The sequence below is a fragment of the Aythya ferina genome, assembly GCF_964211825.1.
Source record: "Aythya ferina genome assembly, chromosome: Z".
Taxonomy (NCBI): domain Eukaryota; kingdom Metazoa; phylum Chordata; class Aves; order Anseriformes; family Anatidae; genus Aythya; species Aythya ferina.
Genome location: NC_140299.1, coordinates 15,271,356 through 15,285,119, shown reverse-complemented (window position 1 = coordinate 15,285,119; position 13,764 = coordinate 15,271,356). Strand labels below are relative to the sequence as shown.

The window sequence follows — 13,764 nt, the reverse complement described above, 5'->3', positions numbered from 1 at the left end:
ATACAGTAGATACAGAATCATGGAATCACAGAATGTTTTGGGTTGGAAGGGACCTTAAAGGTCATCTAATTTCAACCCCATATATAGCTTAAACATGTATATAGAGAAATTCAGAAAATTATTAGGAAAAAGATATAGACAATATAAGTCCTGTTTGGCTTTAGACTTACTAACAAGGATGAGGATAAACAGAAAAAAATAACATTGAAAAGGATCAGAGGTGAGAAGGGCTCCAAGGTCTTTCATGGATGAAGGCCAACAAACCAACTTGACCATGTTTCAGCTGCTAAACTTGCTTTTTGTAGATTTAGACAAGTTCTTAAAAGTACTATCTGCTTTCCTTCTGCCATTTAACTCAGTTCATATTAATAAGAAAACAAAGGAAGGGTTCTGCTCTGAAAAGATGTTCTGACTTCATTGAGCATGTATTCAGAGAGAAGTCTCCATATGCAAATATTCTGTGACATACTGGCAGTTAGCCTATACATTTAGGTAAGCTGGGAACAACTTTTACCTGTAACAGGAAAACTAACTACATGATAAATCCATGATTTTCAAATGAAAACTTAAAAAATTTGAGGCATAAACACTTCATAGTGTACATTTTCATTTATTACCCCTACAGTCACAAATTTCACTTTGCTGTCTTGCATTAAATCTATATGTCTTACCTGTGCTGCATTGATTTTGTTTATTGTATCAAATTTTAAATTATAATTCAATCTTTTACTTATTTTTTAATCCACTGAAACAATATTTATAAACACCAGAACTTTGTAAGTACCCTGAAGAATTTGGACCAACATGGTGACGTTTTCCAAGGAAAAAATTCCTGTTATAACTACTAAAATACCATGCACTTTTTCAAATAAATGAGGTTTACGAAAACAATAGAGAAATATTCTATTCTCGTGTATATATTTGACTACTGCTATACTTTCTTATCTAACTCCGGGATTTCATGGTCTTACTGTCATCCTGTGTGCCAGCTATCTTGACATATAATGTTACAACGTTTGTGAGAAAACTTGAAAAGAATATGGGTATATTGTTTAAGACTTAAGATATTGTCTAATTAGCATTTACAAACCTGTTGCTTTTCAAAAGAGCATAAAAGAGGATAGAACAAGCCTGCACTGTACTATGACTATTGTATAATAAATATTTGCTCCATACCTCCTTCCATTTTGTCTCATTAACTTCTTTGTACTGCAACTCATACTCCAGAGTAATCCATCCCTTCTGAACATCTGCTGTTGGTGGTGGATCCCATCTTACTTGGATATCCCCATGGATCCCAGTTTGACTAGTATTTAGCAGAGTCCAGTTAAGGTGGACAGGGGGATCAGGTAGTACTGTTTAAACAGAGTATTTGGAATGAAACAGCCAGTTTTCAATGCAAAATGACCATTCTTACTACACACTTGTAAATGATTCCAGGATTAAAAAAACATATTAATCACATATCTGCTGATTAAAGTCAAAACCTATGAGTCAATGACAAAGTCACTGGAAGCCTGATAACAAGAAGGCACCCTGCTACCAACATGCTTTCCATAAATTTTACCTGAACAGTTAATAACTAAGAACAGACTAAGACTAAGAACAAGCTACCTATTAAAATATATTTTCCAATAGCAGCTTATGAAACACTGAGGCATAAGTAACTCTCCATAAAAATTTATATTTAGAGTTCTCTCGGTAAATAAAAACTATAATTGAAGTAACACAGAACTATAAATATTCAGTAACGACTTCCAAAGTAATGCAGAAATACACTGAAAAATGATCGTATCTGAAAAGTGATTTGTATTTTACTGCACTGAAGAAAAGGGTACAGTGAATATTCTAGTCACTTGCAGGAATAAAGTGTTAACTGCATGTCCATATATCACTGATCTGGACAAGCAATAATGTCTGGAAAGTCCAGACAGTCACAGTTCATATTGCAATAAATATAAAGTGTAGCTTGGAAATGCTAAATGTCCTGATTCTGCACATTTGTTGACTGAGGAACAAAAACCTACTCGGTTCCAGAATTTTGCAGAAACAAGATATTAACACCATCCTTGCTCAAACTGACCAAGGCTACACAGCATCCATTTGAAAGGGCTCAGAGTGACAGCAAAAGCAAAAACATCTCCACATGTTTGAGAGAGCACTGGTCTTCATAAAGAAAAAAAAACACACACTTGCTTTTATCCTTTTAGCTTGCTTTCAACAGTGGCACTATTTTCTAAGTGTAGATCACATTACATATTTTTCAAACCCAAATCCCCTCCCATGTATTGTATTTTTTTTACAAAGTAAATTTTCTGAGGGGGGGAATTTAAATACAGTATGAATTATGTGAAAGCTTATAGAATCACATCTATTGCAGTATAAAAATACAGAGGTAAAATGCATAATAGAAGCATACCTATTTCATCAACACTGAAACATTTTTCATCAAATACTTCATCTTTATTGGCAAGCTTAACACAGTATGGTATCCATATAGAGGTGTAGGATGTGTTGAAATAACAGCTATTTTCTCCTGCAGTGATATAATCAGGACATTCTTTCCAGTCTTCATCATTCCTAGAATGACAACAAAAGTATAAGATACGTGTGAGAGAGATTTATGGATTTTACAAAGTAGAAATTATAGATGTTACAAGACACAATGTTGATAAGTCACATCTTCTATGGAAATGAGAAATACATGCCAATATTTTCTGTGATTTACAGTACTGTGATAATACTGTGATTAGAAGACAAATAACCACCCAAACAAGCTACATAGATGTATTTAGGTTCTCAGAGGTACTGTTAGTGACATTTCTATGCTTTGCATGGCATTTCTGTAAGACCAGTCAGAGGCCACATGTTGTTACGTTAATGACTGCCAGCAAGCATGAACTTTAGTCAATTTAATATGTATTTAAGCAACTTTTCTTCAGGCAAAATTAAATTGCAGTAAGAAGCCCATCTAAATGATGAGATCTGAAACACTGAAAGCCAGTCCTTAAGGCAGTCTGTGCTGTAACACTTGCAAGGCTAAGGAGAGGGAACCTCTGCAGGGGAACCGAAAGGGAATGTAGGCACTGGGGGACTGACTACTCCCACGGAGGGGACCTGGCACAAAATAATCCAGAACTGCGGGATGTGAAAGAAGGGAAGAGAAATACAGTGCTGGGAGTGAGGAAGGACTAAATTTCTTGGGATACGGAACTTCTAAAACACAGGGTTGGAAGTACTAGCATTGAAAGCACTTGTTTTTCCATTCTGACTTCAAACATTTAAAAATGTTTTCTGCAGAAAATGTAACATTTGCATATTTCATTTAATCTCTTAAACAAAGAGGAAACAGCAGAGCTATATAGAGTGGGATGAATTCTCAGACTGCAAAACACAGATCCTTGTGTAGGGTCATACAACCAAACTGAAAGAAACCAGCAGGTCCAAACTCCCAAAATTATTTATTTAAAGAAAAACGGGAACAACCATACTATTAGAAATATTCTACACAAAAAGCATCAGATATTCAGCATTTCTGAAGTATTCAGATAGTCAGTATTTCTGAAGTCATTTTAGGAAAACAAATCTCATAGTGAACATATCTTCTGTTCTGAGTAGGGATCTTTTCAGAAATTACAGTCTTGGTTTGCTAAAAATATCATGTAAATGCCTTTTCTTACTAAGAGCTGTTCAAACTACAGAGAAGAGGGATTAGGCTAAAACAATTATTCCAAGTGCATCCTTCAATGCTGGAGTGGGTGCTTAAGAAGTAAAAACGGCAGATGCTACATAAGTGGAACGAGGAGCATTTCTGCCAATAGGCAAGGGTCTTGTATTTAGCTGATGAGACCAGACACGTTTCTAAAGGAAATGCTCCTGGCAAAGTCAGGACTTAATAAAGGTGTATGAGGTCAGATACTATGACTTGTGTTAAGCAGGAGACTGTGTTAGCTGATGTAGTTCAATCTTGAGCCTTAAATATTGCTTGCACATTGAAACAGAACTAATTTTTATGTGGTTGTTCAGTTCACATCTGTTATTACAGTATACTGATTTTTCCTAGACCAAGATGAAATATATGATCTGTTCAATGTATGTGGTACTTTGTTGTACGTTTAATTTTTGAAGTTTGTACTCTTGGTGCATGCCACTAACAACTGTCAGCTCAACAGTCGCTTTAACTTGGATCCCTGTATTTCTGAGCACTCTGGGAAAAGTGGTTGGAAAACACGCCTAGCCATTAAGCTTGTTTCCTAAGCAAATGTATCATCACCTGTAGGAAGTGTCTGTAGATCAAAAAGGTTGAAAACCAGTACATTAGATGTAACAGGCACGCACATTCTCCTCCTATTCCTGTGAACAAAAGGCTTTTGTTTCCTAAATAGCCATTACTGGGTAACATGGTAATGTGCATGTTCTCTTTTCATCTAATCATTCTAACAACCTGAAAATTACAAAAGCTTAAGTGAAATATGAAACTGAATTCAGCAGGTCTCAATGAAACATAATCCCCAGCCTCTGAGCAGGCTTTTTATCTGGACCTGCACATTCAGCCTTCAACCTAGCAATTGATCAATTACTGTTTCACGTAACTTTAATAACAATTCAAAGGGGCTTGTATTCAAACTCTTCTTCTGTACACACACATAATGAATCTCACAGCTGCTATTAAATTGATAAGGAATAAACCGAAGTTCTCCATTAAAAACCCCTTTCCAAAGCCCTACAGTGTTCAACTTCAGAGTCTGAAATCTGGACCTATATTTGGCAGGAATGTGTTATAAATTTTGTCTCCCAAGTAATGCTTGTGACTGCGTAATGCTTGATAATTAGCAAACAAATGTGACATTGAAAAATATGCACTTACAACACAGTTTTATGCCCTTAAAAATATTCTGGTTCATATCACATATCACATCTCAGCAATGAGGTAACAGGAATACAAGAGTATATGACTTCTCTATCTTTTCCTCTTTCTTCCATTGTTTCCACAGTATTACCTTTTCATGTACAACAGTTGTATTGTTCCTGGAGCAGTGAGGTTATACAAATTTCCATCAGTCCAATAACACGAAAATGTCTCCAGTTCAGGTGATCTGCACTTGCTGATTTGTGGCCACCGTAGAAGATCTGTCAAGAAAAATCGCAGGAGACAGAATGAGACAAAATAAAGAAATCCACAAGCCAGACTAACATACTGTTAAAATGAAATTCAGCATTTTTTCATATGTAATTAACTTTTCTTTCAATTGCCAACGTACAATGAGGCAAGATTTAAATTCCTCTTCCATGCATATATCCAGGTGACTACACCTGTAAAAAGCCAAATTTGAAAGATGGGTCAAGTTCACTTTTCTATGTGTGAAGATGTTATTTCCACAGCCTGACACCCGGAGTGGGGACATGCCAATGCTGGAGCTGTAGTTCAGTGCAGATACACCTGAATTAGCCCTGCGCTTTTTTAAGGAAACTGTGGTACTGCAGACCTCAGTATTAGACTAACCGCAGCTCTGTATTTACCCAGCTGAGCAGTTTTGCAATGTGTCAGGGCCCGTAGCGCTAACATTAGAATTGCTACCTTGAACTGAGTTAAGGTTTGTGTATGTTACGTTGTGTTTATACAACCTTGGCCTGACAGAGATAAGGGCAGCTCTAAGCATGTGCCTGTTCTGCCACATGCTGTTTTGATACTCATCATTTCTATTCTTTGTCAAAACTGAAGTGATGAAGATCCATGAAATGACCAGTGCAATTAGTCAGCCTTGTCAGCCCCATGAAAAAAATAAAAACAGAAGTTGTGGGTATGATTCGCTGCTTTAACTTCTTTCCTGATTTTTCAGGGTCTAATCAAGCTGTCACTCTAAAATGCCAGCATTTCCTACTTGGCCTGCAGAGCTTTCCAGAGGGAGATGCATATGGAGATGTCTACCTCTCTTCACTTACTATCTGGGAAATATGATAATCTATTTGAGAAAATTTCTCCACTGTGCACCTAAAATTTGGGTGTTTATGGTATTTATTATATGGTATATATTCAGGTATTTATGACCGGTGAAATGACCCCTGGCCAGGGAACAACGTGATGCTGCTGGAGCCTGCATGGGAAGCTCTGCAGAAATATTTTTGCAGCATCACAGCTGTAAATATTTGGTACAAAAGATTTATACTCAAAGTTGAGAAAGCACTAAGGTACAGATATCCAGCAGATGCATCCTCCTACGCACGGGGATTTTGTAGCCTTCTTGAACGTTAGCTCCTTTATTTACAGCTCAGATAGATGCAGACACTGAATGCCAAAGTAATTTGTATTTCTTTGGCTTATTGGTTTAAATCATGTCCTCTACATTCTGCACTGATGAGCATCCATATCAGGCAGTAACTAATACATGAATATTACGCATTTCTGTTTTCCTCACCCCATATCATTGCCTCATTTCACACTTTGGACATTGAACAAGGCCTGAACTCATGAATGTAAATAAGAGGTTTCATAAGTCTATATTGACCTATCCTCCCCCTTTCCCCCCCAATTTGAAATTCTTCTTGCCAACCTAAAATAACTGCTGTTTGATTCAAGAGATTTAAATAGAAATGTTTTTTCCTTAGTCAGCATGTTCCATTTTAGTGAATTTCAAAGAAATTTAATTTTTTAAGTTGAAAGACATTTTCAAATGAAACGTTGCAGCAAAAGGAAAAAAATCAAACACTTTTCAGAAAATATTGAAATTAAACATTCAGGCATGGCACCTGGTTTTTCATGGTATGGCATTCTGTACTTGATGGCTTTGGCATATATCCCAAAATGCTTTTGTCTAACCTTGATCTGAATTTTTAGACAGTTTCACATCATTCACCAAACAATCTTCACCTGGCGGAAATCCTCGTTAACCCATGACCATGACATTGCAAACTATTATAACATAGATCTAAAATAAAATAGAATTAGAGATTCAAGAAAACTACTGTATTTATATTTTCTTTAACTCATCATAGTTTCAACTTTTGAACTTTAACTTAACTTACATTAAATTTGGTATTTTTTCTGTAACTTAGTGAAAACTCAAGTCACTGTTTAAAAAAAAAAACAAAGAAAAATAAATGAAATTTTGTGCGTCTGCTTCAGAGACACGAGTAAAATTGCCTCAGTTGCATAATGCCTATAATCAACAAGACACGTCTCTCCCTCTTTCTATAAACAGTGTGCAAGGAAGTACATGCTATGGCTTTTCCTGTTTCTATCCTCAGCTATGTGAATTAAGAACAAATATAGCTAGTTTCACTGAAACAGGTGAAAGAATTTAAGAAAATGATATACTGGAAAACCCTCCTAAGTTAGAATATTTCTGTTGATGCCTGCACATATTTATAACTAGAACTTAACCATATTTAAAGCTCATGCAGACCATGTTCTCATCTCCAGGACAGGGGTAAAAAAAGTCACACAGTAACTTCCTAACATGACCAAATAATTTAACGGAGTCAAAACATTTTGAGATGTCCACCAGGATCTTACATATAGGTGCTAGTATATCTTAATACTGAATTCTGTTCTATTTACCACCTTTACAGAGAAGCTAAATCAAAGACTACAAGGCATACAAACTCTTCTAGGAAAATGGGTAATAATGCAGCTAGAAGTGCTGTTGGTTATGATGGACAGGAGTAGCAATGCACACAGAATTCAGATTAAGACTTGGTCTCTTATACCCTAAATTCAGAGGAATGAATTCTTAAGGCCCCACTTTCTATTCCACTCCCTTGTGACAGGATTTGATACTTTATCTTGCAAGTGTTCCTTCAACATGCACAAGAATTTGTGAGCGCTGAACAGGTTTGTCTAGGATTCATATACTACTGGTTTACTGGACTGTAATTCCTATTTTTGTTCCCTTATGGCCAGTTTCATTTGTAACAAAAATGATCTTCTGATTGATCATTTCCAATTTCTGTGTCGAGTTTCCATCCTTCAAAGCCACATTTTTTCATCAGCCTGACTGATGAAAACCTTTTAATACTTTCTTGTGTAATGCTTGGCACTCTTGGGGTACATCTCCTGAATTTCTTGTTTTTATGATCAACATTGTACAGGACCCTGTGTGAGCTCCATCTCCTGAACAAACTGTACCAGACTGTGATAAATGAACACAATAGCTCAGCTGAATGCATTTAGGCATAAAGGCAGCAGGCTACTGAAAGTAAAGGATGTCAAACTGAGACTTAAAATAGACTAGGAAAGCAAAATGTAACATGGGAACATACTTGCTCTTTTCATACCTGCTCCAAAAAGTTATGGTCAAATTGTCATGAAAAAAAACACTCACCTCATTCAAGATAATGACTTGACTAAATACATATGCTCAGCAGCAGAAAACATGGAAAAAAGCTAGTAAATCTGTGGCTTCCACTGTGACTACAAAGGAAGTTTGGTACAAAAGTTCCTAGTCCCGCCCCAGGGTTTAGCTGAAATGTTCAGCTACCAGAGCTGAGCTGTGGAAGAGTAAAATCTCTTTGCATTCTGCTTGCACTGTTATGACCACAGATTAGCCATGGTATAAACTCTGGCTCAGCTAGAAGAAACTGTGCCAAAACAGAAGCTGAAACAGTAGTGTGGTTTATGGAAAGAATCAGGAATGCAGATGTGCCATCTCTTCTACTTACATTTCTTTATAGGTCACCAGATGGCATTTTTACGTTTAGTGTAGTTCCAATGCTATGTACACTTTAATGATTTAAAAGGGAGTGTGATACAGGAACAGCTTACTGAGAGTTACATATGGAAAGGCCTCAAAACAAAAGAAGCCTTAAAGACAATCTAGAGCTGTCAGAAGGCTAATTCCTGTAGAAATTAAATTTCCTTGTGTGTTTTCTTTCTTTCTTTCTTTTTTTTTTTTAATTTCCTTTTTTTTTTTTTTTTTGTCTAGAAGTCCTTCTAATAAAATTTAATTTTAAAGGGAGCTGGCCTTGAGTGCAGAACAGTTGTCACTGAATACCAATAGGAGCTGAAGTTTACAACTGAGGTCTAGCAAAGCAACTTATCCTCACCTGAGGGACAGTCCTGCTGCCACCAGAGCTCTAGCAGCTGTGCAGGTGGAGCATTGTGTGAGCTGTACAGAAACAACATGTCTTACTAGCACGTGCTTAGGCAGGTGAAATAACCACGAGGATGTGACCGTCACATGAAAATCAAGCTAACTAAGCAGTAAATGGAAAAGGAGGGCATATTTTTGCTGAACAAGCTGAAGTACTTCTTGTGGTAATTTTAAAAGGTTCATGCAGAATTATCAGTTATCAGAACATCTGATACCTATCAAACCTAGAGCAAATGCACTCCTACCTGTAAACTGACGACAGAACGAACCTTATGAAACAGTACCTATCTTCATATAACCCAGTCTTGAAGCATACACACTGTGTTATTGCTAAAGCATAGAAGAAAACGATGGAGACAAACAGGGGAATTAAATATATTCAAAATTGGAAACAGTTATGAAGACCTGGAGTTTTATTTACTGTAGCTCAACTTTGAACATTGAAAGTGAATGCTCTATCAATTAGGCTCTGTTCCTGAATCCACCGAGCTCAACAAATGTTGGGCAATTTACTTTAACAGAGGTAGGGTGATTTCTCTGGTACCAGGAAATTCTGATTCTTTCAAATTGCACAGCAAAATGATCAACATTTGCAGACAGTGGATGATATTTTAAATAGTACTGTCTAGTACTAATAAATTAACAGACACCACATATATGGAAAGTGGGATGCAGAAAGCAGAGACAACAACAAGGTCACTTCCTAATAATCAGGTTGCTTGCCAGTCTGACTCAGCCTTTGCTCTAGGTACAACTTATCCATGAAGGGCCAGGAACAAAGTTCTGGAACAACATCTTGGGGAAAAGAAGGTAATTTCTTTCATATCAGCATTGAATGAGATCCTTTCCATGAAGTACTCAGCAGAAAGAAAGCCAAGTTTAACAACACTAGAATGGATAAAACATTGCAGTGAAGAATGAAGGGAAATGCTGCACGAGAGAGATTTTTGCCCATGGAGTAAGTGTAAATATTGTAACAGTAAATAACAAAGTTTTGCTGAGGATCAGGGGATGGAAATATATTTTCAGCCTTACATTGAAGACTAATTTGGTGACCACTGCTTTGAGCAATTATATGCAGGCATTCCTGCTAACAGATGGGAGACATGCACAGTGTCTTGGGGAATGCCAGAAGGAATTTTTAGCAAGTTTGCAACATAGTCAACGAGCAAAAAAAATCAAAGACCAGTTCCGAAGTTTTAAAACACAGAATGAAGAGGTATTGGATGCCTCTTCGGGACAGACTTCTGCCTCTTTTTGTCAAGTGAGATAGATATGGTTAAAAGAAGCAGAGCTTTTCCATAGCATCACAGCCCAATGAGTGTATCTTCCCACGCTCTCTGTGCTGCTCAACCTCCACAGCACAGGAGCTGACGTGGCTCACAGATGTGTTGTCCACGCTGTGCTACTTGGGTACAGCAGAAAATTAAGTAAATAAAGCCCAGCACTGTGGGCAGAACAATCACGCAGCATTACTCAGTACTATGGGCCATGAGACACTACAGAGATGAGCGAGGATGTGGATGTGTGCCATGTTCCATGTGTTTTGGCATGCGCTTTCCACATCACACCCTCCTACGTGCAGTGGTGGAACCACAATTTCTGCTACAGGCAAGCCACATAAACTTGCATGCCTACGTGTGTAAAATATAAAGGGAAGTAGAGACAGAGGGCACAGTATTTGTAAATGAAAGGCAGTTAATGTAACAAAACCAATTTCCAATTATCTCATAATTGCTCATATAGTTGTAACTCAAATTGAAATTACATTTTCAAGTAAGCATCCATAAGAATAATGATGAACAATGGTTTCATCTGTTCCTGCCATTGCTGTAGATGTTCAGCAATGACTAACGTGACGTGGTAGGGCATATGAGACAAGGTGCATTCTCCCTGGAAGCACAGATGAGCTGGCACCAGCAAACATCAGTGCAGCAAACAAATATCCTGAGAGGTTTCCATGCCCTTCTTAAAGCAAGCAACCTCTACGCTGCCGACAGCCACCTCCAACATCCTTCCTTCTCCTGCTGCTGCACTAGCTGCCACCCTCCTGCCACAAATGAGTGCTCAGAGCCAGGACCATTATTTTCCCAGGAAGACCAGCTGAAGTATAATCTGACATTCACAGACTGGGTTCCAGGCTGACCAAAACTCTTTTGTCTCCCCAAACCCTACGAGGAAAATACTCGCAGGGTCTGGGGAGTGAAGCTGTTAGATTGTGATCCCAAGTCAAGAGCTGCAACTTCACAATTACCTCCACGTAAAAGTCATGCAAGGGTACATCATGACGAATCTGACAACTTATTTTCCTTGTTTCAACACCTGCTCGTTTCCAACGAACAGGATGTGCTGTGTGGAAGGGAGAACTTCAGCAGGCGTGCAGCGAGTACTCACACACACATGCTAAGGACGTCCTGGTCTGACCTCAGGACGCGGGGTGGGTGACAGCACCACGAGCAGCAGCAGAGGGTCAGGCAGGAGCACCCAGTGCGTGAGCAGAGCCCCGCAGCCAGGCACGGCGGATGCAGTGCTCGCATGGCTGCGTGAGGTGGCAGCAAACGGTTGCACAGTTGCGTTAGAAAAGCAAACAACACATGTGCCAATGCGAGAACAACACGGGGAGTGTTTTCATGAAGCAGAAGTCACGGCATAGCTCACATCTGTGGTGGGAGTGGATTACGGGAGCAAACGCTGGGGATATGAGATAAAGACGGACAAAGACACAGGAGGCAGAAAGGATGAGAGAAGAAGATATATTTGGAAAGAAAAGCACGAGAGAACACGAATGAGATGTGTGTTTTAATAGTAAAGATGAGAATTTCTTGGTCTGGCATGCATGTATCCTGACAGTGCAGAGAAGAACTTATTGGAGATCACCCAGAAAAGATACTAGGAGAGAGGAGAAGAAAGCAGGCAGCTCTAAGGACAGTGTGGGTGGTAAGGCTGAGGAACGAAGAAATGTCACAGTGCAGCTCTGTTTAAGAACATCCGGTAAGGACAACTCGGCAAACAACTGAAGTCTTCCTCTCAGATCAAATAAGTTTTCAGTCTTTAGGCTCACCACAATCAGTGCTCCATAAAAGCAGGGGCACGGATTTGCCAGGTTTCATTAGACACACAGCTGTGTATTATCAATTACAAATGACACTATGTCCTAAACTTGGTGTTTCATCACTGCAGCAGTACTTGTTATATACAAGTTCATCCTGATGTTTCTTGTTATTTATTCCCTCTCCCCACCCTCGTTACTTTTGAATGAAGTAGCTCAGGAAGATACCATCCCTCAGCCTGTCCTTGCTCTTGACGTTTGCTCCTTTTAATTCACATTGCTTTTGGAAGACTGGATTCAAGTTGTAAATTCTTGAACCTGCCATTGTTGAACTTCCAAGCTACTTCTGGCTTCTGCAGATTTTAGCCAGTCTTCAAGATAATTACTGATATGATTTATGTGTGATAACGCTTGTACATATTAGACAGAAAAATCCTTCATTGTACTCCACAGAGATTTTCATGTGGTACAAAAGAACAACCACATACATTTGAAATAGCAGAATTTGGTGTGTTTTTTAAGTGAAGTAAATGAAGGAAAAATGACACTTTTTATCCACAGAACAACTATCTGAATGTATTTGAAGGAAAGCCCCGTAAGTGTTGTTTTTCAGTACAGAGATAAGCTCCGTGTTACAGTCCACATATATCAATACAAAAATTAAGGAGTTGGTACTAAGAGAATTATTTGTTACCTTCCACACCTGGAGTGAAACTCCAAGAGAGATCACTGAGCTGTCATTTAGCAGTTCCCCTGAGAAGTCCTACAAGATCCACATCACACAACAGGGACACATGCCCCAAACAACGGACAAGGTCTCCAAGCAACCCGAGGAACTACTTTTTGCACTCTGATCACTGACAACTGAAAATTACATATTGCTTTGAGTATCTTAAGACTGAAAGTCATGCTGATTCTTCACAATTCTTCGTGATGAAAACTACCCAATTTAATCTTTACAGAGACTGAGAAGAATACAAGGGCTTAATATGATAGTCTTACTCTTTTTGCACATGTGGACCATGACATCTTTTCTTGGGCAATAAAGATGACTGAATCAATGTATTTTAAAACTTTCTGGCATGCAGTATTACTCCTGTGCTTTTTGGAGTGTCTGTTTTATTACTGTAGCCAGGATGTTTACTTGTTCAGTAATTCAGAGCTTTATTATTGCAATGAATCACGAACTATGAGTTACTAACGTCAAAGAAGATCCAATGAAATTTTAAAAACAAATTAGAGAAGAATAAAAGCATTTTCTGCTTAGTTTATTTTCAAACTTAGTAAGAACCTGAATCTTTGAAGTTTTGCAGTTTTCTTGTAAGAACATCCATTTTAGTAGACTTCAAAAGGAAAATTACTGTGATGAGAGTTTTGTCCCTCATTTATGTGGAGTTCTTGTTGACCTACGAGCACTGTCCTTTTAAAGGCATTTATAAAACAACAATCTGCACTCTTAGTGGACAGTAATGAAGCCAATGTGTCATGTACAAATACCAATAAATTAACAAACAAGTTTTCTTTAAAAAAGAATAACAAAACAACCAGACTATCAAGTAGTTCTCAAGGCCATGCCCAGATACATGGGCTTTGGATCCCAGCTGAACCCTTGCACATGAAAGGAAA

At 38.1% G+C, this 13,764-nt stretch overlaps 1 protein-coding gene across 5 annotated transcripts in view; it reads right to left on the bottom strand.

The window, feature by feature from the left end:
• GHR (growth hormone receptor) overlaps nucleotides 1-13,764 on the bottom strand; it is a 137,866-nt gene that overhangs the window by 11,557 nt on the left and 112,545 nt on the right. For all 5 annotated transcript variants that reach the window (XM_084505394.1, XM_084505392.1, XM_084505395.1 and 2 more), the window contains exons 4-6: nucleotides 5,001-5,130; nucleotides 2,420-2,580; nucleotides 1,177-1,355 (exon numbers count right to left, since the gene is read on the bottom strand). In XM_084505394.1, the coding sequence (XP_084361520.1) occupies nucleotides 1,177-1,355; nucleotides 2,420-2,580; nucleotides 5,001-5,130 (470 nt within the window). The remainder of the gene's footprint in view (nucleotides 1-1,176; nucleotides 1,356-2,419; nucleotides 2,581-5,000; nucleotides 5,131-13,764) is intronic.